Source organism: Caretta caretta, chromosome 10 (assembly GCF_965140235.1).
Source record: "Caretta caretta isolate rCarCar2 chromosome 10, rCarCar1.hap1, whole genome shotgun sequence".
NCBI lineage: Eukaryota > Metazoa > Chordata > Testudines > Cheloniidae > Caretta > Caretta caretta.
The window spans coordinates 22905839-22933375 of NC_134215.1; the positions used below are offsets into that span (position 1 = coordinate 22905839).

Here is a 27537-nt window from a genome sequence, read left to right on the forward strand (position 1 = left end):
GAAGGATGAGAGTGTGAAGTTTCCTGAAGATTTTTCAGTTACTCTTCCTAATCTGCTTAAATTCATTTTACATTACTCAAGTCTACCTTCAGCTGCACCTGACTCAGAGCCCTGCACCAAAGAATGTCCACAGAAAGAGAGTGTGTTACAGCAAGAGCATATCTCCCACTTAAGGAGTGAGATTCAGAAATTGAGATCAGAAGTCAGTGCACTACACCAGGCTCAAGATCAGCTGGAAGCCCAACTTTCTGAAGCCAGAAGAGAAGAACATAAACTACAGCAGCAGAAGCATACACTGGAAAAGCAGCACAGTATTCTCCAGCTCCACAGTGAACAATTACAGGCATTATCTGAACAGAAGAACAGAGAATTAGAAGAAATGGCTGAGAAGCTTCAAGAATTAGCAGATGCATCAGAAAACCTCCTTACAGAGAATGCTTTACTAAAAGTCCTGCTAGCATCAATGGAGGGGAAGCTAGAGAACAAAGATGAAACCAAGAAATCCATTCAGTCAGAGGAGACTCTTTCCACCCACAATACTGGCCCAGTTCTAACTGCTATAGACAGATTACATGAAAGAGAAAGGCTTGATGTTTCCAATATTGATACCACAGTGATTGAGCATAAAGAAAACAGGACAGAATAATTATTTATGCTATGGGGGGGTTGGGGAAAAAAAATCAGGAATGACACTGCATTGGGAAGGTATTTATGCAAATTTTATTTGTTGTAAATAAAATATTTTCCAATTGTCTAGAAAAATCAAACCAGAATTTCTGCAATACTTCAAACAATTTACCAGATCTTGAAACCTAAATGGAGATATGGAAAACACTTTCCACTTTGATTGCACTAATTTGATAGCCATTTTATTAATTTAACCTAGGTTAAAAACAGTAAATTCCCAGGGAAAGCAGAGTGAAGCATCTCCTACCAAAGGACCAATTTTTGCACTGGCTTCTTCCCATGTCTCCCAGAGGAAGTGTTCATTTAGGAACTTTGACAATATATACTTTTCTAAGGAACAGCTGAAGTTAGCCATCTTCACTGCATTTTGCCTTTGTTTACAGAATTGGCTGGAAATGATGAATTTGTTTATTTAGTAAACTTGAATGAAAAGTCAAATGGTTAAAATATTCTGTCATTCCTGTTGTAGGATTTCAGCAACTCTGCATACCACTTTTACATGTGCCACAATTAACCTACAATTGTCTTTGAAACGTAAGGTAGGGAACAGATTTTTATAGATGTTTCATTATGGGGAACAAAAGGCAGAATAATCTCATCCAACCTCCTTATGCATCCGACTAGTGTTCCTTCTGCCTGCTGTCCACCCCAAAAAACCCCACAAGTGGGGGAAGGAGAATAAAGTTTGGCATCCCAAACAAGCAAAGTCTTACTTATTGATTGCCCAGCATATATGCAGTTAAGAATCCAGTGTGCATGTATAGGCCAGTGCCTCAAACCATGGGCTGAAAAATTAAAATTGGCATCTTTGGAGCCAGTTAGTATACAATACAGTGTTTGCCCCCTCCCTAGGCAGTTGTATTCCACACTGCACTTAGAGGAAGGAAGCGCTTGTCCATTAGTAGCAATGGATTTGCTTAGCCAAGCTGTGGCCTTTGCAGTGAAAGACACTTCATTTTCTAGCCTCAGTTTAATCAGTGCACACAGGAATAAGAATGCAACTCAGCAGCTTGTCCTGGAGGGAGCTAGCAATTTAGTTCATAAGTGAACTATCATTTGCTTGCAGACAAAGTCATTAAGGCCTAGCTAGCTAAGAATAAATAGTGTTATTCGCGATGTATCAGCTGTCATTCACACCAGTGTTTAGCAAAATAACTGTCCCCGTCCCCCCCACACAGATGGTGGTGGTTGACCTTTTGCATCATCTACTACTTGTGCACACACACACACACACACACCCCCTCTCTGCATCGCAGTTTGCTAGGGAGTTTAACTTAAACTAAAGGAATTCCTTAGCTACATATGAACTGGTAAAAGCTGGGTAGTTAGTGGAATATGCAGGCCTAAAAGTTAGGAAATCTAGAACATTTTAGCCATGGTTGAATGATTGTTCAGAACCTGTGGTACTGTTTACAGCCTATAATTTTTCACTCCCAGTACCTGTTATAGGTTTCTCTGTAGTACAGAGAAGGGAAAGGTTAGGAAATGAGGGGCCTTTTGTGTGAAGGTACTTCAGATTACACCAAAATATTTTTTTAAAAAACCCTATACCTACCCACAAACAAGCTTTTCCCTTCCCTCTTTCCAACACACCCAAAATTTAGTTAGCTGTTACAAGACAAATTTCACTCTGACCTGTAAGTTAGGAATCCAAAACACCTTATCTACAAAATACATTAACTGTAGACAATTTGGTATCTAGACTAAAAACAGTTTGCACAATTGGCTGTTTAGCTTCATGTTTACATATGCCCCAACTACTAGGTACACATATAAACAGTGGTTATGGGGGAAAAAAGAGGAATAGTTACATTAATGCCAGTTCTAGTGAAAACACCACTTCTGTAATTAACATGCTTGCTAACAGGAGGGAAAGATCTGCTCTACTGCTATTTTTAACTCCACTGGAAACCTTCTGGACCATGCATGAAGTAGCCATCATTAGTTCCCAGATTGGAATCTGCTAAAACAGCAGTTTCCTTGCAGTAGCTACATGGCTAGGACAATCACAGTATTAGCTGCTAACAGCTTAATCTACCCTAAAGGAAGAGAGGTACAGTTCCTTCCTTATAACCCCTATCCTTTCTGCCTCAATTACCTTAATGAGATTATATATACCTGCATTCAGAGAGAGTGTTCTGAATCAGTCCCATAAGAGGTTTAAAACCAAAAAATAAAAAGCAACCATTCTGTCTTTATGGTTATGCACTCAGAACTTCATAGCAGAAACAGACTTTAACTGCAGATTTGGTTTTGAAGGTCTGGCATCCAATCTGTAATCATGTGGCTCAGATGTCCAAATGTGTTACTAAGAATAACTTCATACCACTTCCATATGCTGGATAACAAAAAGCCAGAACTCCTGGCAACCTATTTACAGTTCACAGTTTTAAGTAGTTCACATTACAGTAGCAGTTCCATCAAAACAGGCTCAGCTAAACATTCAAGTAACAAAAATGCTATTAGTCTTTTCATGCCAGCATATGCCTGCACGTCCATTGCCAGCAATGGACTTTATACCAGAGAAGTCACCTCTTAGCACTAAGGAGTTAAAATACAGGATTGATGGATAGTATAGTTTCTCAGTGCATGCAGTGGCAAACCAATAAAACCATAACTTTGAAGTTTTATCTCAAGGTGTTTTAAGAGAGAGCAGTATGTATGTCCAATTTCTTCACAGTATCAGTTCTGCTGATTACAGACATCTTAAGTGTAGTCCAGATACACATCTGTGCTGCTCAAAGTTAGCTATGAATTTCTGTGCCATTAGGAGTCAGCTTTGCTTTTCTCTCTACACAAGGTCCTTTAGCAGAATACTGCACCAAAAGGAAAGGCTCTTTGGTTTCTCCTTCTCCCACAATGCTCTCTTCATCTTCAGACTGGCTGATCCTTTGCAGACGCAGGTAACACCAGCAGCCCAGTATCAAGGCACCAAGAGCAGCAATAGCAATCAGAATGACTATTACAGTCACCACTCCAGTGGTGGGGCTGTGATCCATAATAGACATGGTCAGTATTTCAGGTCAATTCTCCGATCTTAAAAGTGGTTCTTCAGTCCTTGCTATCAGTTTTGAGATGTCTGAGGCGGCATCTTGGAACTCCTGAAATACAGAAATAAGATGAGTAATGCAATTGTACATGGATATTACAGTTTTGCCTTATTCAGTAGCTTTAGTGTTACGTGGCTGGTGCTACAGATTCTGGCAACCCACCCTCTTGCTGATCTGTACATAAGTTTGCCATTTTTTTGGTTTTGCTCATTTGTTTGCCTGGGGAAAAAAATATTAGCCCTCTTTCATATAAAGCCTTTCAATTTGCATGGTCATATTAGAAGTGTTAAAACTTTTTATTCAATATGATTTTGCCTTCGCTTAAACGCACAGGTTACGTGTGGTACATTTCCTACTGAACCAAAGTCCTGAATGACTCAGATGATCCTGAATGCTTATGAATCAATGTTGAAAGCACAAGATGAGGTATTAGTCAGTGTCTGGTACAGATCACTAAATCACAAGAGTGAACAGGAGGATGACTGCCTCCTTATGCACCTTTCTACAATGAGAATGGAAAAAAGACTGATCATAGAGGACGTCAATGTGACTGACATATTCATACTTCCAGTACTGAAACATCCTTGGAATTTCTAAACATTATAGATAATTTCTGAACTCAAAGGGTTGCAGCCAACATGGGGGGGAATTCTATATTACACCTTGTTGGAACCGAGAGGAACTGATCACCCAACTAAAAATGAATGGTCATTTCCTGTACTTCTATACTACATTTTAAAAAAACCCCACGCACCCTCTGGATGGAGTCTCAGAGCCAGAGTCTATTGACTGGTTTACAGGGCTTGGGCTGCAGGGCTAAGAAGAGCAGTGCAGACATTAGAGCTCATGCTGGAGGCAGGGTTCTGAGACTCTCCTTCACATGGGTTTCAGAGCCCAGGCTCCAGTTAGCGCCCAAAACATCTGCACTGCAATTTTGAGCCCTGAGCCATGTATAGCCAAATAATGAAAAAGCACAAGTCACTGATTCAGATCTAGATTGCTTACACCAAGTCTACCCAGCATACACGATGCATTTTAATATGGCTACATGTAAATGTGCACATCTGGGAGAATGTAGGCCATATTTACAGGATGGGGGACTCTATCCTGGGATGTAGTGCCTCTGAAAAAGATTTGGACATTGTGGATAACTATGAGCTCCCCCTGTGATGCTGTGGCCAAAAGATCTAAAGCAATCATAGGATGTATAAACAGAGGAATCTTAAGTAGGATTAATGAGGTTATTTTACGGATATGACAGCTGCTGGAATATTGTGTCCAGTTCTGGTGTCCACAATTCAAGAAGAACGTGGATAAATTGGAGAGGATTTAGAGAATGATTAAGGGTTAGAAAACATGCCTTATAGTGAGACTCAAGGTGCTCAATCTATTTAGCTAAACAGAGAGATGGTTAAGGGGTGATTTGATTACAGTCTTAAATGCCTGTATGAGGGACAAATATTTAATAATGGGCTCTTCAATCTAGCAGAGAAACCTATACAACATGATTAGGACCGTACCAAATTCACAGCCGTGAAAAACGTGTCACAGACTGTGAAATCTGGTCTTGTGTGCTTTTACCCTATACTAGACAGATTTCACAGGAGAGACCAGCATTTCTCAAATTTGGGGTCTTGAACCAAAAGGGAGTTGCAGGGGGGTCACAGCATTGCCCACCCTTACTTCTGCGCTGCCTTCAGAGCAGGGTGCCCAGAGAGCTGTAGCTGTTGGCTGGGCGCCCAGCTTTGAAGGCAACAAAGCAGCAGCATAGAAGGAAGGATGAAATACCACACCATGCCACCCTTACTTCTGCGCTGCTGCCTTTGGAGCTCGGCTGCCAGAGAGTGGCGGCTGCTGACTGAGGGCCCAGCTCTGCAAGCAGGAGCGCAGAAATAAGGGTGGCATGGTTTGGTATTTCACCCTTACTTCTCCGCCGCTGCTGGCGGTGGCTCTGCATTCAGAGCTGGGCTCCTGGCCAGCAGCCGCCGCTCTCCAGCTGCTCAACTCTGAAGGCAGCGCCGCCGCCCGCACCTGCACAGAAGTTAGGGTAGCAGTACCGCAACCCCCATTACAATGACCTTGTGACCCCCCCACCCAAACGCCTTTTTGTGGCAGGACCCCTCAGATTACAACACTCTGAAATTTCAGATTTAAATAGCTGAAATCATGAAATTTACAATTTTTAAAATCCTATGACCGTTAAATTGGTAGGGTCCTAAATACGATTCAATGGCTGGAGGTTGAAGCTAGATATTCAGATGGGAAATCTGGTAAAGTTTTTAAATGGTGAGTGATTCGCCACTGGAACAATTTGGGTTGTGGTGGCTTCTCTTATCACTGGCCATTTTTAAATCAAGCTTGGATGCATTTCTAAAAGATCTTCTGCTGGAATTATTTTGGGGGAAGTCCTGTGACCTGTGCTATACAGATGGTCAGCATGGATGATCACAATGATTCCTACTGGCCTTGTACTCTAAGTGTTGGTTACAGTGAGTTCCTGAATGGATTTTATCTGACCTGAAGAGATGATAGCCAACACGTATTCTCCAATCAGACACTCAAGCCTAGTCATCTCTAGAGCCTGCCCATGGCAGTAAGTAGTTCTAGTTAGGGAAGGGAACATTACAATTTATATTTAATCAAACAACTTTAGTGGTTGCAGAGTTTTGCCTTAGTTCAAGTCGAAGCCCATTCTGCCCGCTGGCTAACAATCATACCAGAGCCATCCCCAGATCGGAGGAAATTCTTTCCTGTACTACTAATGGACGCCTATACATTCTAGTATTATGGGGTTTATAAGATACAGTATGCACATGCCAACTTCAATCATGTAAGTTCTCAGCAGTTTCATAATCAGGTGCTAATTTCATAGTCTCATTAAAACATATAAGTGCAAGTATAGATCTACTTCAAAAACAGTTCAGGACGAAACCCTGTGCAAGTAGAACCAAAATTGCACTTTGAAGCGTGGAACAGAAACAAAGTGATAATGTCAGCACAAGCCATGCCCCACCTACTAATGCAAAGCTGGGGGGAGGGGAAGAAGGGTGAAAGATGTAGGTTATGTTAATATGTTCCTCTAAGACAAATAAATCAGGAAGACAGTGGCAGTTTAATAAATTAAGCATGAAACATTGAATTCTAATAATAATAGCTCTTAGGTGAAGGTCACAATTAACCTGTAAATAGGGAAGGACTAGACTGCAGTGCTTTCCACCACCCCTCTCCATTTTTAGAAAGTGCTGGAAAACTGAAAGATCATGTGACCTGAATTGTGGTACAGAAACTAGATTATTTTCTATGCTATGATTATCTTAATGTGTACAGCCATGTTTAGCAATATTCTTGGAACACCAATAAAGAACTCCCACCAGCTAACACAAATATTAAAAGCTGGAAGATACCCTAAAACTTGTAAGCATTTGAAAGAAGTTTTGTCAAGTCAGAAAAGTAATAGCTGCTGTAACAGTAGTTGGCAGAAAGCCAGCAAGTGTGACACTGGTGCATGACAGCATCACTGGCCATCTACAGCTTGGTTATGTGAGAAGGAGGAGAATACTGCTCTCCAGCTGCTAAATAAGTTGTCCTACTTGTCAAGTTACTTCATGCCTTCCATCCACTGTGCCCCACTGCAGTACCCAGGGCCGTCCTTACCCATACGCAAAGCACGCAGCTCCGCAGGGCACCAGGAAATTTGGTGCCCCAAATTTCCTGGTGCCCTGTGCAGCTGCGTGCTGCTCCAGCCCCTGCTCCGGCTCTTCTCCAGGCCCCTTCCCCGCCCCCACTCCCCTGAAGATTGCAGCCAAGCCTGACTATGCACTCACAGCGTGGTAAGTGGAGTGACCCGGCCCCAGCCTGCTCTGCTCCGCTCCCTGGGCTCCCAGCCATGCCACGCTACCAGCGAGTGCTGGGGGGCGGTTCCCCCCACCCTCCAAGTCTGGGAGCCAGGGGAGCAGAGCAGCCTGGGGTCCCAGGCCTCTGCGATGGGGAAGCACGGGGGTGGGGTGGGCTGGTTCCAGGCCTCCGCAGAGGGGCTGTGTGGGGCCCCAAGCCTCCGTGGGAGTGGGGATGCTGGCCACTTCCTGTGGGAAGTGGAGTGACCTGGCCCCAGCCTGCTCCGCTCCCCTGGCTCCCAGGCTTGGGGGGGAGGGGGGAACTGCCCCCCAGCACTTGCCAGCAGCGCAGCTGGGAGCCAGGGGAGCAGAGCAGGCTGGGGCCGGTCACTCCACTTCCAGCAGGAAGTGGCCAGCCCCCCCGTGGAGGCCTGGGGGCTGTGTAGGGCATCAAAATAGCTAGGGATGGCCCTGGCAGTACAATCAGAAGGTTAATGTTCTCCTCTGCCGCAACTGGTAAAGTCAGGAAGCCTACACACGGGAGCAACTCCTGGCTTCCACTCCACTAGCTGAGCTTTGAGAGGAGAGCCTGACTTGTCACCATTTAGTAAAGTTACTGTGATCAGGCAATAGCTGCCGTTGTTTGCTTTGTGAACTTGCTCAATGCAGTGGATTAAAACAAATAAACAAAACACCCACTGTGACCCATGAACCTAATTATCTACAACAAAATAATACAACTGCTTTGGCCACGCAGTCATTTATTACTGACATTCAACACCTGTTTGCTTAAGTCGTGACAACAAATGCAGTTTTACTTGTATTTTTAGGAAAAGACAGCTGCCGATGCTGGCTTTGAGCGAAGTGAGACTTTCCTTCTGGTTATTCTGGCAGGAATGGAAGAGGGTCATTACTTCAAGCTTCACTCCCTCCTCACTCTAGAAGAGCAAAATTAAAAAAAAAAAAAAAAAAGTTAAAGGAAGCTGAAAATGAAACTGAAGAGGCAGCAGTGTGCAAAAAAGGAGGGGAGGGATGAAAGGTGGGCTACAGTTTTTGTGGGTATTACTCTCAAACTTACCCAGACTAATCAGCAGTAGCAAGCAGAAAAACCCCTATCCCCCCTTAAGTCAGGACTCCTTATTTAAGAGGATGCTCTTTCACAAAAATCTTTAAAGCAAGTTTCCACTCATTTTACTGTGCTGTACCATAGGTCTTTTGCCCCCAGCTGATGGTTAATATTTCTTTAGACTTCTCACCCTCTGCTGCTGTCAGAGCAGAAGAAACCATCAAGGACTCATGAACCTAGAGGCAAGGCTGAGGCCTACCAGGTTCATGACTCTGCGCCTCAGCTGGACGCAAGCCTCCTAGCCTGGGCGGACAGATTTAACACTCACTCTACTCCAACTACGGGACTCGGCTGCTGCAGGAAGCTACTTGCTTTGGGCTCAGCAATGAACTGCAAGCTGTAGCTGATGGTAGGAGGAAAGTGAGATGCTAACGTTTCCACGGTCAATGGAAAGCATCAAGGGCTGAGATGGTCAGGAAAACAAGTCTCTCCCCTCCACCAGAGGAAGCTAGTCTTTGGATTAGCACTGGAGTAGGGCTGCCTGCTGCTTCATAGAGCTCTGCTGTAAGCTTGCTGTCTGTGGGAAAGGTTACATACACACACACACACACCTCCTGAGAGAAGGTTTCCCTACCTACAAACGTCACCCTCCCCCCTTTCATTCTCTCCCATCTCACCTAAAACAGGACCTTTGCCACATAAGCCCAAAGACTGAGTTGATTAAAAGTCAGACCCCATCATGTTGCTCATACGCACGTCAGGAGGAGTCATTGCCCAGAGTCCATCCTCTAGCCACCCTTTAGACAAGCATGGACACACACACCCAGGACAACCACTGTTCGCTATCTTGTTACTTGTGCAGCTGCACTCAGAAAAAAAAAAAAGCCATTAAATATACAAGTGACGTTGGGCTCCATGTCTCAATTGCCATGTCAAATGTACTTTATTTACAAATAAAAACAGCTTGTTTTTAAGTACAAGCCCTGCAAATTAGATCTGGGGTTAAAGCCAAAATGGGTTCTTTTCTGAAGCACAGTCACCAATAGTACAAATTCTTCAGGCCTAATTCTGCTCTCAGGCACTGCTGTGCAACCCAACAGCCTTTGGTTACATTTTGTACAAACCCAGCATATTTACTAAGTTCCAGTTGCAAGTCCACAGTTCAGCTAATGATACACAAAAAGAAATAGCATAGTCAGAGTAGCTATTTTTTGTTTGTACACAATGTAAAATAATGACACCTGCAATTTCCCTTCTGATAACTATGATCTACCTTTCTGATAGTGTAGTCTTATAATGAAGATCCTAATATCTAAGCCAGTTTTGAGATAAGGTGATTGGAAGGGGCCTATATGTCAGATCAAATTCATTGACTGCTAAAACTGTACATCTACCCAGAGCACCAGATGGCTGTATTTTTAACTAAATTGCAGTTAAGACTAAATGGCCTGATCCTACAGGCTGACCCACTCAGGACAACACTTACATCCATACAGATCAGCTTCTAGGACTGTGGCCTAAGCTTCTATTTGTGATAATTCTCCCCTGTTTAAAACGAATATTGTTCTTCCCTTTTGTCTAGGGAAGGAGACATTTCTGTCAAGATTCAAAGCAGGGGATGGATGGTCTCTTGCCATCCCATTCCTCAGGGGAACCTGAATGTATAGCTGGACTGAGAACTGTTTCTCACCTCTCCAAGGGTGCAGGAGTTTCTTTCTCCAATGACTAGCTCCTTCATGTGGTGTGTGCACATGGGATATGGATGGGATGTGAAAGAAAGAAAAAATAGTCACTCTTTCTAAAAACAAAATCAGAAAACCTCTACAGTGCTCTCAATTCTTCCCAGAAAATAATTTCTTTACCCTTTTATAAGAGGTTACTTGAGTGGTGCAGCTATGCTACAACTCAAGTGAAGTTGGAAGGGAAAGATTAGCATCTTCCACTAGAAGATTCTTTTCCTCTGCTTCCCCATTTTTCTTCTCTTATATACACAGGGACCAGGTATAACCACCCTGAGAGGGACTTAAGCTGGCAGCTATTTTCTAGCTACCAGTGGACATCAGAAAGAACCTTGTTAACCCACCTGTGTCTAATCATGAGTCTCAGCTGCAGCAATTCCCACTCAGCATGGTGGTTCTGAAATACATAAAACCTTGTGGCAGACCCCAAGTTAGGGGAGAATAAGAAGTTTTAAGGAAGACTGACAGTAGGCTATGAAGAGACTACAACACTTGCAGGTAACTGAGAAACTTTACACTTTTTTGGTTTAGATTTTCCTCCTCTTTTACTGATAAACCTTTTTACCAAGGGAGTTAATCTAGCACCTTTACCCTGTGAGACAGATGCATAAATATATCCTGCAATAATGGGCAGCACAAACAGGTTCTTAAAATGGAACTTCACTCCCTGGCAGAAGTGATAGTTAAGTTTAGTTGTTCTTAGTCTCTTTCCTAGTCAAAATACAACCCCAGCCCTCCCACTTGTCTGAATGATTGTGCCCCCAAAAACCTTTGAGGAAACGTTCTGCTGTAGGTGTTCTATGTACTCAGACTCAATAGTGAATGTGTGAGTATGGTCAGAAGACAGTGACTGTAGCATGAGGGGTATTATTGAAACAGATCATTCCTCAGGTCAATGCTGATGTTTACATTTAAGATAAAACAGTAATCCTTTAAACTGATTAAAATAACCTCTTATTAGTTTGCCTTAGATACACTAACAAAGAACCAAAATGGGCAGAGCGTCACAGGTGAACAGCAGAAGTCACATCTGAGGCAGGCTACATGTGAATGAACTGTTAGCTTGTTATTTCCATAAATTATTTCAGACAATTTATATAGCAAGGAAGCATAGTCTAGATGTTTCAGCAACCATCATGGAAACAGGCTTTTTTTTTTTTTTTAATAAAACCCACAAGAGCCTAACTGGTAACCAAAGGAATTTATATACTATTTAGAGAATGCTAGCTGGATAATGTAGACTATGGTATATGCTGAAGTCTGATGGCCCCTAATATCTCATTACAGGATAGGGGTAGCTTTCATTGAGGTCCAAGGATGTTGCTTGTCTTTTTGTGGCAGCAGGATTAGGCTCGTGTAATTTAAGGAGGTATGGAAGTGTGTGTGTGGTTTTTTTTTTGAGGCATATACTTGGTTTCTTAACTCGAGAATTCAGGTCTGGTCTATCCTGGAAGTCTCTCTAGAGAAACAGTTAAAACATGAGGTCCCAAGGAGGAGGGTAGCTATTCAGATTTCTTCTCTAGGATGAAGCAACAAACTTGTATTTGGGGTCCTTAAAGAGCACAAATGCATCAGCAAACAGACAAGCCAGGCTTGTGCCCCTTGGCTGGTCACTCAAAGCTTTACAGCAAACTGACTGGTGCTGTGGGACTTTTGCCTCAGACATGGCAGCTTAACTTCTCTGCAAGGAGTGAGTCATGCCAAAAATAAACAACCAAGCTAAGAAAAAGGCTTAGGAGCCTACCAAGAGCCATTTGAAGTATAACTTCTAGTAGTGTAGTCTACTGGAATTGTACTAAGCTTCCTCATGGTTTCTTAAGTATCCCAAATATCAAGTCACAATATGACTTTAAATATAATGGAAAAAATGACTGGCAGTAGCATGGTGTTTGTGAAACTTAATCTGAGATAGTGTGTGACCCTGATGGGTCCAGTCACCCTGTGACACCTTCGCTATAAGGGCCAATAGAACCAGCCATACCTTTGCTATAATTAATTAGCTGTTTCCCAGCCTGAAGGGGTGGGCTAGCTTCATGGTGACCTGGGCCTTATAAAATGACACCACCTTGAGGGCTGTGATTGGGGAGGGACTGAGCCAAGGTCTGCATGGGCTTAATACCCCACAGGAGCCAGCCTGGCAGCCCAGTGCTTTATATACAGGAGCAGGGAACGCAGCCCAGAAGGGGCTCAGAACAGTATCTCACAGAACCCAGCCTGGGCACTGAATGCTGCATCCCAGAACCATAAAGACTCTCAAAGGAAGCCCAAAGAGGTACAGGGAACAGGGCCAACAGGGCAAGCTGAAGAGCAGAAGAACCATTTTGGTTTAGAGCTTTTAATTGGATTTTTGCCACCTCAGAATGGGTTAAGATTATCACTTCTCCAGTGGTGTGTGGAAAGCTGAGGTGGTCAACCTCAGAGTGCCAGGCCAGCAGAGGGCACTGCAGGGTGGCATGACAAGTCAGATAGCTGGCTGTTTAATGCCATCAGCAAGCTATGAGTTCTGAATACTAGATTCAATTGTATTTGTTTGAAGGCCGAACAGATTTCCCATTTGGTTAATAAGTGGACATTGACCTATGGCACAAGGCTCCCTTATACTCTTACTAGTAAGTCAAGTCATGAGTTTAGGGATCTGAACCTGGGCCTAAGAAGTGTTCCAGGATTGAGTGGGGCCTTAGGACAAGCTGGGTGCAGGGGTCTGCCCACACACATCCTGAGGCCCACTGCAGAAGTGGGATCTGAAAGGGCAGCACCTGTGCTTTAATGATTGCTTTTAGGAAAGAATACCTCAACATTTCTGCAGTATTCTGAGTTGGCTCTGGAATAAGAAATCTGCTTCTTAGATCTCTTGTAGCATGGAAAACAACTTCAAGTTGCCCTGCATATTATCAGTGGCCAAAGCTAAGTATCTATCTTTTAAGAGGCAGTGCTTAACAAGTTATAAGCTACAGATGGACTGTAAAACAGCTTGCAGACAAAGTGCTATCTCATCATTGCCTTGAAGAGGGGATCGTTAATGTAGATCAGTGGTTCTCAAAATTTTGTACTGGTAACCCCTTTCACATAGCAAAACTGAGTCTGACCCCCTCCTATAAATTTAAAAACACTTTATAATATATTTAACATTATAAATGCTGGAGGCAAAGTGGGTTTTGGCAACTCATCCCTTCCCGAGTAGGCTGTGGGACTCTGGGACAGGGACAGTCTTCCAATGTGTTTGTACAGCACTTAATCCACATCTGACTCAGGCTTTGGATGCTAGTGCAATATGAAGAAAATGGAGTCTATAGTACAAACCAGAGAGGCAGAACAGTGCTACTAACATCTGTATTTGGAATGACTTTGCTATGGGAAGCTATGCTCCGAGATCACAAGAGAAGTTATGGGGACTGGCCTATCAAGTGCCAAGAAAACTTTGTCTTTTTTTTAAAAATGACACCCCTGAGAAAGTCCATCACCTACCTGACAAGGGCTGTGGCTTAACTAGTCCCTGCAACTATTCTCCTCATTTAGCATTTTTAAAGTTTTCATGGTACAATGCTACAGCTAAACTAGGGTTTAAGCTCTTGCATAAAGCCCAAGGTGAGTAAATTGAAGCCAGGAAGTCAAAACTGGGTGGCTTTCAGAATGCACTGAAGATGACTATTTTAAGCTTTTAAAAAATAACCTATAGTCCAAGCCATTCACACACAACCTATGACTTTCAGAAGCACTGCATGCAGGCCAGGAGCATATCCAGCTCAAATCTCTTCAGCAAAGCCTCACTTTGGTAGGTCTCTAGCTTGTGCAATAGTATGACAGCATTCTGTTCTGGAAAAGGGGACTGAACCACATTTATTAACACTACACCACAGACAAAGGTCCAAATTCTGCTCACTTCAAGCAGACATCAACCAGAAAATGGCAAGATTTGGCCTCACACTGGTCTTGAAATAGTTTAAGTATTCTCTCAAAGTAGCTTTCGAGTCCTTTAACACCTTAAAACCGTGAATGCTAGCAATTCAGCTGCTTGGTGGAACAGAGCAGACCAACCTTATGTAGAATAACTTTAATGCAGTAAACTTGAGGTAGGATTGCAGATGGCTTTGGATAGATACTTAAGTAGGCATGAGCTTTTTTTATGTAGCTTGTCACAGGCAAACCTATATGCAGGAACTACATTTGTAATTCTGAAAACCATATACACTCAAATGCTACATATAGCTTACCCAATTCCCTCTTCTGCATTTTATGCCACTCATTGGTGAGCCTGTTCTCTGATTCATGCTGTAGGCATATCTGCTGCCTTATTCTGACCATTCCAATTAACACTCTGCCAGTACGAGTGACTTTTATAGAATCTAGCTTGGTAACCTTGAACTGACTTTTACTGCCACGCTACGCTGCACCACACCATTGGACACTTAAGACTTAAGGAAAAGGAGTACTTGTGGCACCTTAGAGACTAACCAATTTATTTGAGCATGAGCTTTCGTGAGCTACAGCTCACTTCATCAGATGCATACAGCTGTAGCTCACGAAAGCTCATGCTCAAATAAATTGGTTAGTCTCTAAGGTGCCACAAGTACTCCTTTTCTTTTTGCGAATACAGACTAACACGGCTGTTACTCTGAAACCTGTCATTAAGACTTAAGGGTTTGGCAAGTTTTGTCACTTATCTTTTTGATTTAAGTGAACTGATATTTAAGGCAGACTGCCATAAAAAGAGGGCCAACTTTGTATGGCTTTGTCACATGCCACAACTATTATCCTAGTTTTGAATTTGTAGTTATTACAAGAAGCACTGTAATGTAGTAACTTAGTTGACAAGTGCCCAGCACACTTGTATTCTGTAAATGTAAGTTAATACTAACATGAGCTCCCAACAAAGAGGTTCTAGGTCTCATGTCAGTATCTCTGAAGGGTTCTTCCCTTTCAGATTCCACCTCTTATGTTTCTCAGCCATGCAATTCCATTCCCACTCTGCACCAGCAGTCAACTGAATTAATCTAGCTCTTTAGAGAATGTTTTGTATGGGGCCTCTGAAGTATTGTCTTAGTGCAGGACCCATTACCTCTTCCCTGACCTTCTCCATAAGATACTAGTGAGTTGCCTTCCTTAACAACCCAAATTCCTAGTGGCTTGGGCTTTTACTTTAAGTAGCCCACAATTGGTTCCAAAGAGACTAGTTCATTCTTAGGGTTTCTTGGCGTCTGGATGAAAAATGGAACATTCAGCACACTTATAGCAAGAAAATGCTGATTTAGCTAATTGCTTCATAAGATAAATTCTAGCAGTTCCAAAGAACACTGACTTTTTTCCACAGTAATATTCAATGGAAGGGAAGATTTAAATTCAAGTATCAGTGTAAGGCAGATAAAAGTATGCTATCAGTTATTTACTCCAAATACTTATCAACACCTTAACTCCAAAGTGAGACAGACTTTGGATATGCTAGACCAGAGGTAGGCAAACTATGGCTCGTGGGCCAGATCCAGCCTGTGAGCCATTTTAAGCCAACCCCGCTCCAGCCAGGGTGCCGGGTTGCAGGGCACCACACAGCTCAGCCCCACTCTGCTGCTCCAACCAGAGTGCCGGGTCGGGCCACACCATGCAGCTCCCAGAAGCAGCTGCATGGCCCTGCTCCGAGGCTTGGGGGCTGCCCCACATGAAGGGGCATGCCACTGTTTCCAGGAGCCGCTTGAGGTAAGCGCTGCTCACAGCCTGCACCTGAGCCTCTTCCCATGCCCCAACCCCTGCCCTGATCCCCCTCCTGTTCTCCAAACACCTCAATCCCAGCCTGGAGCACCCTCCTGCACCCCCAACCTCTCATCCTCAGCCCCACCCCAGAGGCTGCACCCCCAACCAGAGCCCTCACCCCCCCCACATGCCCCAATTTAGTGAGCATTCATGGCCCGCAATAAAATTTCTATTCCCCGATGTGGCCCTCAGGCCACAAAGTTTGCCCACCCTTGTGGTAGACAGATTAGATTTTTTGTACAAAGTCTTTTAAAATTTAACATCTTTCACATGGGGGGGGGGGGAGTGGTTGGAAGAGAGGGGAAAGTGATACAAAAGGAGAACAGTATGTCATCCAAGGAGAGGGAGAACACAAGGTTCACTTTTCTTATTCACTCTGCAGTGTAGCTATACCCTAAAGCAGGAGGTGTGACTGCAGCTCATGTAGGCACATACCTGAGGTGCTAGCTTTGATCTAGCTAAGTTAAACATCTAAGTAGATCAAAGCTAACCAGTGTATAGCATTGTGGCTGTGGCAGCAGCTTGAGCTAGCCTCCTGAGTACAACTCCACCTGGGACCCTGCGTATAAATGCAAACGGCTAGCCGGTTGCACAGCTAAACTGCTATGGTTACCTGAGCATTGATCTAGCTGCAGCAAAGCTAGCTAGCTCAGATATATGCCTATATGAGCTGCAATCATAGCTCCTGACACTAGTATAGGCATTCTTAGTCACGACAAATAGACTGGGCCTTCCTTACTAGAGAAGTCAGACAGTATGGGGAGGTCTGAACAATCTGTGTAAGTATTTCTATGGATTCTGTTAATCAGAGTGACCAGAATGATATTTAGATACAAGTCTGCTTTCAGGAGTAACCTGGGTTGTCTACACACTCTAGTAATAGCAGTCGCAGTCCTAGTGGGGATGTACACAGTAAAATTTTTAAAAAGACAAAGTGCACTGTTCCAGATTATTGGCATTTAGCTACATAATTTGTAATATTTCAAGTTAGTCCCCAATGCACCCTGGCTCAAGACGTAGCATGCTTAAGACCAGGGGTAATCAATAATTTTGTCAAGGTCCAAATTTCTTGGTCAAGATGTAGTCAAGGTCCAGACTCCAGAGAAAATACAAAAAATAAAGATTTCATGGTCCACTCAAAAGCATCTGGATTTGGCCCATGGTTTGCCTATTAATTACCACTGGTTAAGACGCTTAACTTTAAAACCACCAGCCACTGGCCATCTTATTCTTGAGGCAATATCATGATCTCACACCCAAGTCTCCATCCAAGCTGACACATGTACGATATTCACTATCAAAAATTAAGTAGAGACCCACTAATATTTAAATTTCAAGTGGACACACAAAGGCTTTTTAGTCTCAAAGTTTCAGTTCTGAACATTCTGCTCCAAGAAGTTTCTCTTTGCTATCTGCAAGTGATAGCTGTTGTGAGGTTACTGATTAACCTCCCTATTCAGAGCTGTTCCAAAGACCTCAGAAGTCCTTGTTTTATTTTTGTAGTGGCCAGGCAGTGTTTGAGATGCTACTAGATTAAAAAAAAATTTGCTAGATGTGTCAGCTTTTAGAAAACCCAGTCTGTTTGAACACCACAGATTCTACACAGCACATATCCCTGATTATTGTAATTAAGGGAAAGGTGTGGAGAGGCAAGCAAAAAGGAGAAACCAGTCTAACTTGATAAAGATGAATAGAAACAGATGATGTATTTAGAGACTAGGCTTCCCTGTCAAGGAAAAATACCATACTTCTGAACATTCTGCTGTTAAACAGAATTAACTGTTAGTACTAAAGTATGCACTTATATCGGGGCTGTAAAAACTTCTAATAAAAGTTAAATGTGTATAGCACTACACTACAGTATACTTCTCACTAAAGAAAAGTGGCTGAGATTTCAGTAAGTGCCTATTTTTAATTGCTACACTTTCCATAGCAGAATTGTAGTTGAAGAACTTGGAAAAAGGCTTATGCCTCCTAAATACAGCTACTTTGGTATTTTAACATCTGGTTTGGCCATTAACCAAGTTAATGGAACTCTGAGATTAAATCCAATATTTAAGGTAACTGCAAACTAACTACTCCAAGCTCTTGAGTGAGTTTTAGAATGGGGAGCTTTCTTTAATGGGAGCAAGGAGAAGGCAAACTAAGGCCTTGGCTACACTTGCAAGTTACAGCACAATAAAGCAGCCCCGGGCACCCTAGCTCACTCCCCATCCACACTGGCAAGGCACGGAGAGCGCTCTGACTCCACGGCTACAGCGCTGCTGGTACTCCACCTCAGCAAGACTATTAATGCTTGTTGCATAGTGGCTGAAATGCCCAGGTGTCAGTGTGAACAAGGTGTTGCACTACTGCACTGTGATCGGCCTCTGGAAACATCCTGTAAGTGGCCACTCTTCTCATTGTTGTGACAGTGGGCACAGGAATGCAGAAATGCCCTTTCAAAGCTCTGTTTCGGAGAAGCAGCAAACATTTACTGTTCTCTATGAGAGAGAAAGAGGGGTGTGTGGGTAAGGGGGGTCTGAGCTTACAAGACAGCATGCTGACACACAGTACCCCAAAAGCCCCCTCTCCCTCCCCCACATACATACAACACACTCCACCCCAGCCCCATTTGAAAAGCACGTTGCAGTCACATTGGGAGTTGCTGCCCATAATGCACCACTCCCAATGCTGCTGCAAATGTGGCCACGCCAGTGTGCTGTCAGCATGGACAGACTGCAGCACTTTCCCCAATGTGCTCTACAAAGGTGAGTTTAACTCCCAGCGCTCTATATCCGCAAGTGTAGCCATGCCCTAAAAAGCCTACTCTGTACGTTCTATTTTTCTTGGCAGTCATATTTACTGCAAGTGGCCCATAGTTCATTCTAAATGCAATGTGAATTTGCAACCCCATTCAAGACTCAACACCAGTACAAGTGATGTGTAGTGAAGAAGCCAGAAAAAGACCAAGGGGAAAATCCATTAGGGGTCTAAGTGTATCATTTGGACACCAATACGTACTGGTGTCCAAACTTCATTTGCTGTATTTTACAGAAATGAAGAATTCATTTCTATCATGCATCCACTATAGGCAAGTACTTATTTCTGTGCCAATACCAGCCATAATTAGAGACTGTTACACTACTCTTGGTGGCCAGAATATTTACTCCAGAAGAAATTCTACGCCAAAATTTAAAACGCTGCACACTTCTAAAATTCTGAATATTTTGTCAATAAAATGTGGAGGCTCCAGCATGGCAGTGGGGAGCACAGGACACTGGGTGCAAGGAGGTGGGAAACCACCCTGCACCCCTACTCCTCCCCTCCCCGCCCCCCCATCAGCGATTACCCTGACACATCACACATTCCAAGAGCCAGCCTGGCCCTGCCCCTCGGATCTAGGCACACCAAGACAGTGAGCAAAAAAAGACACTCTCACACATGCCCAGTCCTTGCCCCTGGACCCAGGTGTGGGGCAATCTGGGTGCAGGTGCCTCAGTGAGGGGCCCTGGTACAGGGGGATCTGGATGCCCAGGGGGTTCATTGGGGTTCCAGGTATGGGGGATGGGACTCTGAGGGGGTCCAAGTGAAGGTAATTGGGGCTCAGTAGGGCAGTCTGGGTGTGGGGAGGCTAAGTGGGGGTCCAGCTGCAGCAGGTTGGGGCTCAGTGGAGTGGGGGTTGGTGTGGGGGGCTTGTCAGGGTGGTATGGAATAAGGCTAGTCAGGATGGGGGTCTGAGTTCAGGAGGCTTAGCAGGGTACGGTCTGGGTGCAAGGGTGGGGTGCAGCTGCAAGAGGGACTGAGGGGGATGACATGGGTAAGCAGCTCACCATACAGTGACCTCTTTTCTCCCCCCCTTCCCACATGGCTGAGGAGCAATGGGGCAGGAAGTAGGGGTGAAGTGGGGTTCCTGTGCCTGGGGGTGGGTCTTGAAGGAGAAGAGGAAGTCCTGTTCTTCCCCCTGCCCCCAGTCCAGACAGGACTAGCAGCTAAATCTGGTGTAGGGCAGGAGCCACCAGCAGGGCTGGCTCTAGGTTTTTTGCTGCCCCAAGCCAAAAACTTACTGCCCCAAGTTCTGAGAAGGCAACTTCCCAAGCCAAAAAAAAGAGCCACCCCTGGAATTGTGCCACCCCAAGCACACACTTGCTTTGCTGGTGCCTAGAGCTGGTCCTGGCCACCAGCCAGCTCTCCGGGTGCCAGAAATGATGTTCCCACACTGCTCGGGAGGGATGCATGACTGCTCTTGCGGCTTCCCTGTCAGAAGTCCTTTCTCCACAGGGGAACAAAAATCTGTGGGGGACATGAATTCTGCATGCACAAAGTAGTGCAGAATTCCCCCAAGAGTAAATATAGTGTTCAAACTGAAAATAATCCTCACTTGTCTGGACTTAGTGCTACCTTCATAAGATAGTTTAACTTACAATCACTTGGACAGAAGTGCAAGTTAAATAAATTGACAGATTACCATTACATATACTTTCACTCACAAACTGGGTTCATTTTGTTACTCCTTTAATGCAGACATTCTGAAGGGCAACTTTCTGCCAGGAAGTAAGTTAGTTGTCTGTTCCGTTTCTCCCCCATACCCCCCTCCAACTAAGCTTTTCACCATCTGTTTCCTGTTGGATAATCTTCAAAAGGAAACTAGTTTAGCTGTCAAATAGCAGGTTAAAAACTTAGTTAATAAAGCTTAAACTTGGCATACCTGAATTGATATTCCTACTCCACACACTTTTCATGTCTATCATATAGCAATGGAACTGCATGCAGATATCTAGTATCCATTTTGAGTGTCTTAGACAAAGTTACAATTGGACCAGATTTTATATTTCTGTGATCAATGGACAAAAGGTAGGCAAATGGAGGCCAGAGTGGTTCTCAAGTGACTGTTTTCCATGTTACTAGCCTCATTTAATCATATTTAAGATGTTACTAGATTACACACTGTTAGGGGGGAATTTGCATGAGATACTAACGGCCTGCTCCCTCTGACCTCTGTAGTAAACTTTCTATTTACTTCAGGGGCAGCAGGAGCCCAATTTTTAGCCAAAGTCAATACACAAGGCATTTATTTAAACACAAATTGTTGCAGAAGACCTAAAATTTTGATGCATAGGGATATCTGTCTGGTGTCCATCTCACCTTATTGTGGAGCTCCAATAAGAGGCATACTAAAATTACAATGACCCAGTACACTAATTGTAGAAAGCAAAAAATACCTGTGTTCAACTTTGTCCTTTTTAATATGTATTGTTAGTCCAGCCTTGATGTATTAGGTTTGCTAAACTAATAAAAGGTACAAATTCCAATTGCATGTTTCAGTGGAATACTGATTCCCCCCCCCCCCCCCCCCCCAGCCAGATACTCCACATCTAAGGGTATGCCTACACTACCACTGTAGTGGTGACTTACTATAGTGACAGAAGGGATCCCTGCTCCCCATTTTTAGTAATTCACCACCTTGAGACACTGGCTAGCTCAACAGAAGAATTCTTCCGTCAAACTAACTGCACCTACGGTGGGGTGGGGGGGCGCTAGGCAGACCTAAGGATGTCACACAGGGTGTGATTTTTTTTTTTCCACATCCCTGAGCAATGTAGCTAAGTCTACCTAAGTTTTTAGGGGTAGACCAGGCCCTACTTGGCACCAAGCCCTTTATTCCAAAAGAACAGCTTTGACAAGGTGTTTCATTGTGAACCATCCCCCTTTTTAAAAAAAGCTTTGAAATCTCTATAGTTTTGCCAAACAAAGGCTAGATACCCTCACTTACATCTATCTCTAATATTAAGTCATTTAAGAGAACGCATTATTAGCTCTTTATCTAAGAGCTCCATAGATTTCAGCAGTTGAAAATGTTTAGACTCTGTAAGCTACCAAAAATGAAGTGCACTGACAGGTAGTAACTGAATAACCCTGATCCACCCAGTTAGTTAAATGCAGTTTGTTGCAGCAGTAGAAGACTGGAGAAGTCCCTGATCAACCTAAGCACCACCTCTTGGAGCAGTGATTTACCTACACCAACCAAAGCCCTTCCTCCTTCCTGGCATAGGCAGTGTCTTCACTAAAGCACAACAGCGGTGCATTGGGCATAAGTCCTCTGCCAGTGTTTTCCTGCACTATTCAGGGTTGCACTGTGTTTTATGCACAATCTCTAGAGACTAATATTTTGCCCTTAGCTTTTCTGTCTCGTGTGTGCGCATGCATGCACACACAGTTACATAACTATGTCTGCACACACAGAGATGGTCCTTGGTATAGAAAGGGCAAAACCTGGTCTGTCCTTTTGTATAACCTGCTTGCAGGTTACAGAGGAGTCTGCAGTATGAAGAAGACTGGCAGTTACTAGCTGCATATAATTCTCCACTGACTATATTCAAAAGCTGTATACAGTTTGTCTACAGACAGGTCTGCACCTACATGGCTGCCAGGAAAGAAAATATGCTAGGCAGTACAGCACATACTGTGCAGATATAGACTCTTTTTAACGTGTAGTCCTACTGACCATTACATTGACAGTACGAACAGCTATGATGTGCAGACAAGTTAGTTTAATATCAAGACAGTCCAATGAAGTTATAACCAGAACACAAGTTTTTTCTAAGTGATTTGGAAGGGGGGTTACTCCAGAAAGTACTGCTATATACAGGTAACAGGTTTTTTAAAGCTGTAACCCACAATGCACAGGCAAGAAGATGATGCAAAATGGCAACTGTAGTTTTAATATGCCTTTTAAGATTTCATACTTCACACCCCATGGTGTGGAGGAGGTGGTGAAACAAGAAATCTCCTCTGCCTCTTGAATTTTGCAGCGTTTTAAAGGATGTAACCTTTCTTCTACAACCTGGAAAGCAAAGATGCTACGTTTGTCAGGCAGCAATGTGCACTGGTTACAGATCACATCCACAAGGTGAGACTGGGGGGAAGGTTCGGAGGCGGGGCGGAGCTGGGGGCACATGGAGAAAAACGTGATGTATCCAGACAGCGCAGGGAGACAGATCTGTGCCAGCCCTTATCTCTGAAAGCCAGTGATTCCGTCACCCCGAGTATTTGCACAACAAGAGGAGCCCGTGACCCAGGAGAGGCATCTGAATCACACGGTGCGGGTGGTTGCAAGGCGACCTGTACGGGTGGTTGCAAGGCGACCTGTACAGATGATGCAAAGCATTGCAGAACAGGGTATTCTGCTACGTGGTGTGCACGGTTACTGAGGGGCTCAAGGCACGAACCAGCGCCGGGCGCTAAAGCTGCAATCCCGGTTAACTCCCCGCGTCTTGCGAGTGGATGAGGGGCTCCAGCTCTCTCCTCCCCGAGGAAGGGGCGGGATGAGCTTTGCGGCTGGCAAACGCCAGACACGATCCCGAATCAGCGAGGGACGCTACAAGGCCGCCCCCCCTTTTTGTTTGTAGATTGCGCTCGGAGCGGATATCCCCGCCCCCCGGGAACCGGAGGGGGGGCGCGGGGGGTGCAGGGGAGATCCGGGCAGCTGAGCTCGCTGCAGACACAAAGAGCAGCTACAATGCAGCCGCCTGTGCGGGGCTTTCCCTACCACAGCTCCCCGAGTGGCTCTCTTGCCCCCCCCCCCAACAGGCGTCGTCTCTTCTCCCCCGCCCTCCCCCCCCAATCTCGAGGCACTAGCGTGGGAGGGGGCTGCCCTGCACCCAGACAGAGACGGGAGCAGAAATGGCTGAACCTACTAAAGGCTTTAGCGAGGAATACAGCGTCGTCGTCCGTGCCTGCCCTCCCCCGCGGCGCTTGGGACAAAGCGACCGGCCCCCAGCGCGCACAGACCCGGCCCCGGGCCACAGGGGGCGCGGGGAGAAGCAAGCCGCTTCCGCTGGCTGCATGCAGAGGAGGGACCCGCGTTGGGGCGAGCAGACAGGCGGCCCGCCGCCTACCAGGCGCCCGGCTGCAGGCAAAGGACCGGCCCGCTCCTTCAGCCGCCGCCTTGCCGGCACTCACCCTGGCTCACGGGCGCTCCCCGCTGCACTCCGTGCCAGGCACCCGGCGCAGGCGGCTGGCTGCCCCGGTGCACACGGAGGGCGGCCGGCCACGCACCATCCCGAGCGAAGCCACCAGACGCGACCCGGGCAGCGACGGCTCGTTACCCTGCAGCTCCGCCTTATATAGGGGCAGGGGCGGCGCGGGGCGGCGGCCAATCGGCGCGCGGTGCCCGGGCCCTGGCTAGCAACAGCTGACAGGGGCGGAGTGGGGCGGGGGGCTCGGTGACAGCGGCGAATGGAAGGGATCCAACCGCCCGAGACACGCCGGGAGGGGTGGGACAGCGACCGGGACAAGGCGAGGGCCCTCCCCCCGCACCAACCGGGCCGGCCTCGGTCGATCCCCTCCCCTCGAGCGAACCCCCCCCCCCCGCACCAGCCTGACCACTCCCCCGCCTTCGAGCGAGACCCCTCCGTACCAGCCCGACCCCGCCCCTCGAGCGACCCCCCCCCCCGCACCAGCCGACCCCCTCCCCCCGCGCCAGCCTGACCACTCCCCCGCCTTCGAGCGAGACCCCTCCGTACCAGCCCGACCCCGCCCCTCGAGCGACCCCCCCCCGCACCAGCCGACCCCCTCCCCCCGCGCCAGCCTGACCACTCCCCCGCCTTCGAGCGAGACCCCTCCGTACCAGCCCGCCCCCGCCCCTCGAGCGACCCCCTCCCCCCGCGCCAGCCTGACCACTCCCCCGCCTTCGAGCGGGACCCCTCCATACCAGCCCGACCCCGCCCCTCGAGCGACCCCCCCCTCCCCCGCACCAGCCGACCCTCTCCCTCCGCGCCAGCCTGACCACTCCCCCGCCTTCGAGCGGGACCCCTCCGTACCAGCCCGACCCCGCCCCTCGAGCGAGCCCCCCCGCCCCCCCGCACCAGCCGACCCCCTCCCCCCGCACCAGCCTGACCACTCCCCCGCCTTCGAGCGGGACCCCTCCGCACCAGCCCGACCCCGCCCCTCGAGCGAACCCCCCCGCACCAGCCGACCCCCTCGCTCCGTGCCACCCTGGCCACTCCCCGACCTTCGAGCGAGACCCCCGCACCCTCCGAACCCCTTCTTCCCTGCCCTCGAGCGAGCCCCCCCTCCGCGCCAGCCCGGCCCCTCCCTCCGCCTTCCAGCGAGCCCCCGCACCAGCTGAACCCCTTCTCCCTGCCCTCCGCGCGAGCCCCCCTCCCCCACAGCCCTTGAGCGAGGTACCCCCGCACCAGCCCGGACCTCCGATGCTTCAAGCGAGCCGCCCCCCTCACGAGCCCTCCCTTTCCCCCTGGAGTCTGCGAGGACCCTCCCTCCCACCTTATCTTCCTTGCTGGTGGTGCCTTCCGTGAATGTGTGGGTCCTGCTTCCCAGCGCCACCTGGACCCTGGTGCTGGAGCAGGTGAGGGCCCGGCTGCTGGCAGAACAAAGACAGGGCACGGGGCCCATCCAAGGCACACTCACTCCAACCCGCTTTTAAGAAATGTAGGGTGTGGGGAAGAGGCCTGGCCCTTCCCCCCCCCCCCTCAATACCCATGGGTTCCAGAGTTGTCAGGCTTTCCAGGGAGTTTGGGTCGGAGGTTTTGCCTGCAGTAGCTGGTAGTCCAGGTTTAACATTTACATGCCTTGTTCACCACTCACCAGGGCCTCTGCACAGATGCCACTTTCAGGTGTTCTTAGTGTTCTCCTCTGTTAGCAGAGCCGATAATCTACCCAGCCCTCCATCCCCAACCACCTCAGATCTTGCCACATAGTGTAAGGGCATGCCAGGCATAGGCTTGGGAACTAGAGGTGTGGGGTGTGCTGCAGGACCTCCAGGTTTTACATGGGGCTCTGCTCCCGGCCCTGCATGTGGGGGTCCCAGCTCCACGCCTGGGGCTCTGCTTCTGGCACCCAACGCAGGGTCCCAGCTACCGGTTCAGAGCCCAGGGCTCCCGTCCTGGCCCTGCATGCAGGGTTCTGGCCCCATGCCTGGGGCTCTGCTTCTGGCCCTGCACATGGGATCCTAGCTGCTGGCCCCTCACCTAGGGCTTGGTTCCCCTCCTGGCCCCATACTCAGGGTCCTGGCTTCCTTCACACCTGCATCTCTACTCCTGGCCCCACACATGGAGTCCTGGCTGCCACTCCACACCTGGGGCTCTGTTCCCGACCCCACATGGAGGGTCCCAGCCCCACACCCAGGGCTCCACTCCCAGCCCCACATGCAGGGTCCTGGCTGCTGGCCCCATGCCCACCCGCAGCTTCGGCCTCCTTACCTCTGTCCAGGTCCCCCACCCCGTCCCATGGACATGGCCCTGCTCCCATCCCCAGCTCGGGGGAGACAGGGCTGAGGGGGCTGGCTTTCAGCACCCCCACTAGTAAAAGTGTTCCAGCACCACTGATGCTGGATATCTGTCACAGCAGCCTGAGACTGGCAAAATACAGGGGCATGCAGAAAAATCCCTTCTTCAACCCTGCATGATCACACTGCTGCAAGAATCCCAACAGGTTTGGCATTCATCATCATTCTGGATAAGTATACAAGCTTGAGAATGGGTATCTAACCTACATATTGCAGAATAGATTCAATCACATATGCATAGAAAGCAGGACAAAGCAATCTAGATTAAACACCTAGCTTTCTCTAATTAAATCAGTGCAACAAACTACATAAGTATGGCTTTTCCCCTTAATATGACAGTTGGCCTAGTCAATAGCACCAAGCCACAACACTCAAGGTTTTTGCCAGCTTCTGTTGCAATTCAACCTATACAGACAGTGCAAAGCATTTGAGAACAGCATACTGTATTATACTGAACCTGTACAGCATTTATAAGGAAGGGGAAGCTACCGCCTTGAAAGGAGAATTTATTCCGTGGTCCATGTGGTATTTTTATTTTAGTAGCACCTCAATCACAATCAAGGCCCCATTCTGATAGGCATTGTACAACAAGATTCCCACATTCTTCAAAGCCTTCTAATGTCAATTTGTGCTTTATTTGTATTGTGGTAGCACCGAGAGGACCAAACCCTAGTGGGCTGGACACTGTGTGAACAAACATAACTAAGACAGTTGTTGGTCCAAAGAGTTTTACAATTTATGTAAATCTCACTAGGGATGTCTATTTCCAGACCTATGTTTAATATTAGTTATTCCCTCCCAAATTTTTGTGATACCTTGTACTCCACCTGTAACCAGATTAAGGGGTTTCTTCAATCTTTCTCTGAAGCATCTGGTAGAAGTTGCTGTCGGAGGATACTAGAGTTGAGCAATCACTGTTATAATGCAGGATGGCAGTTGCCAACAAAACAAAACCCAGCTTGTTCCAGAAATAGCCCTTGAAAAGTTAGTTTAAGGTTGATAAAATGTTCTAGAGAACCCTTCTGCAAGAACCTTTCCTCACCTCAGTCCCTAGAAAAATCATGGAGCAGGTCCTCAAGGAATCAATTCTGAAGCACTTGGAGGAGAGAAAAATGATCAGGAACAGTCAGCACGG

The 27537-nt window shown here is 46.7% G+C and overlaps 2 protein-coding genes across 9 annotated transcripts in view; one reads left to right on the forward strand and one right to left on the reverse strand.

The window, feature by feature from the left end:
- TXNDC11 (thioredoxin domain containing 11) overlaps positions 1-1125 on the forward strand; it is a 101544-nt gene extending 100419 nt beyond the window's left edge. For both annotated transcript variants that reach the window (XM_048868063.2, XM_048868064.2), the window contains one exon: positions 1-1125. In XM_048868063.2, coding sequence (XP_048724020.1) covers positions 1-646 — 646 coding nt within the window. In that variant the 3' untranslated portion in view covers positions 647-1125.
- SNN (stannin) lies at positions 698-24220 on the reverse strand. 7 transcript variants are annotated; one of them, XM_048868067.2, is made up of 5 exons: positions 24059-24220; positions 10720-10772; positions 10327-10368; positions 8389-8508; positions 698-3788 (listed from the first exon to the last, which is right to left on the reverse strand). In XM_048868067.2, the coding sequence occupies exon 5, from the start codon at positions 3693-3695 to the stop codon at positions 3432-3434; it is 264 nt and encodes an 87-aa protein (XP_048724024.1). In that variant the 5' UTR covers positions 3696-3788; positions 8389-8508; positions 10327-10368; positions 10720-10772; positions 24059-24220; the 3' UTR covers positions 698-3431. The 7 variants fall into 7 exon arrangements, with proteins under 7 accessions (XP_048724024.1, XP_048724025.1, XP_048724026.1 ...); XM_048868068.2 differs by having other exon boundaries at positions 10720-10788; XM_048868069.2 differs by lacking the exon at positions 10720-10772.
- Between the last annotated feature and the right edge of the window lie 3317 nt (positions 24221-27537).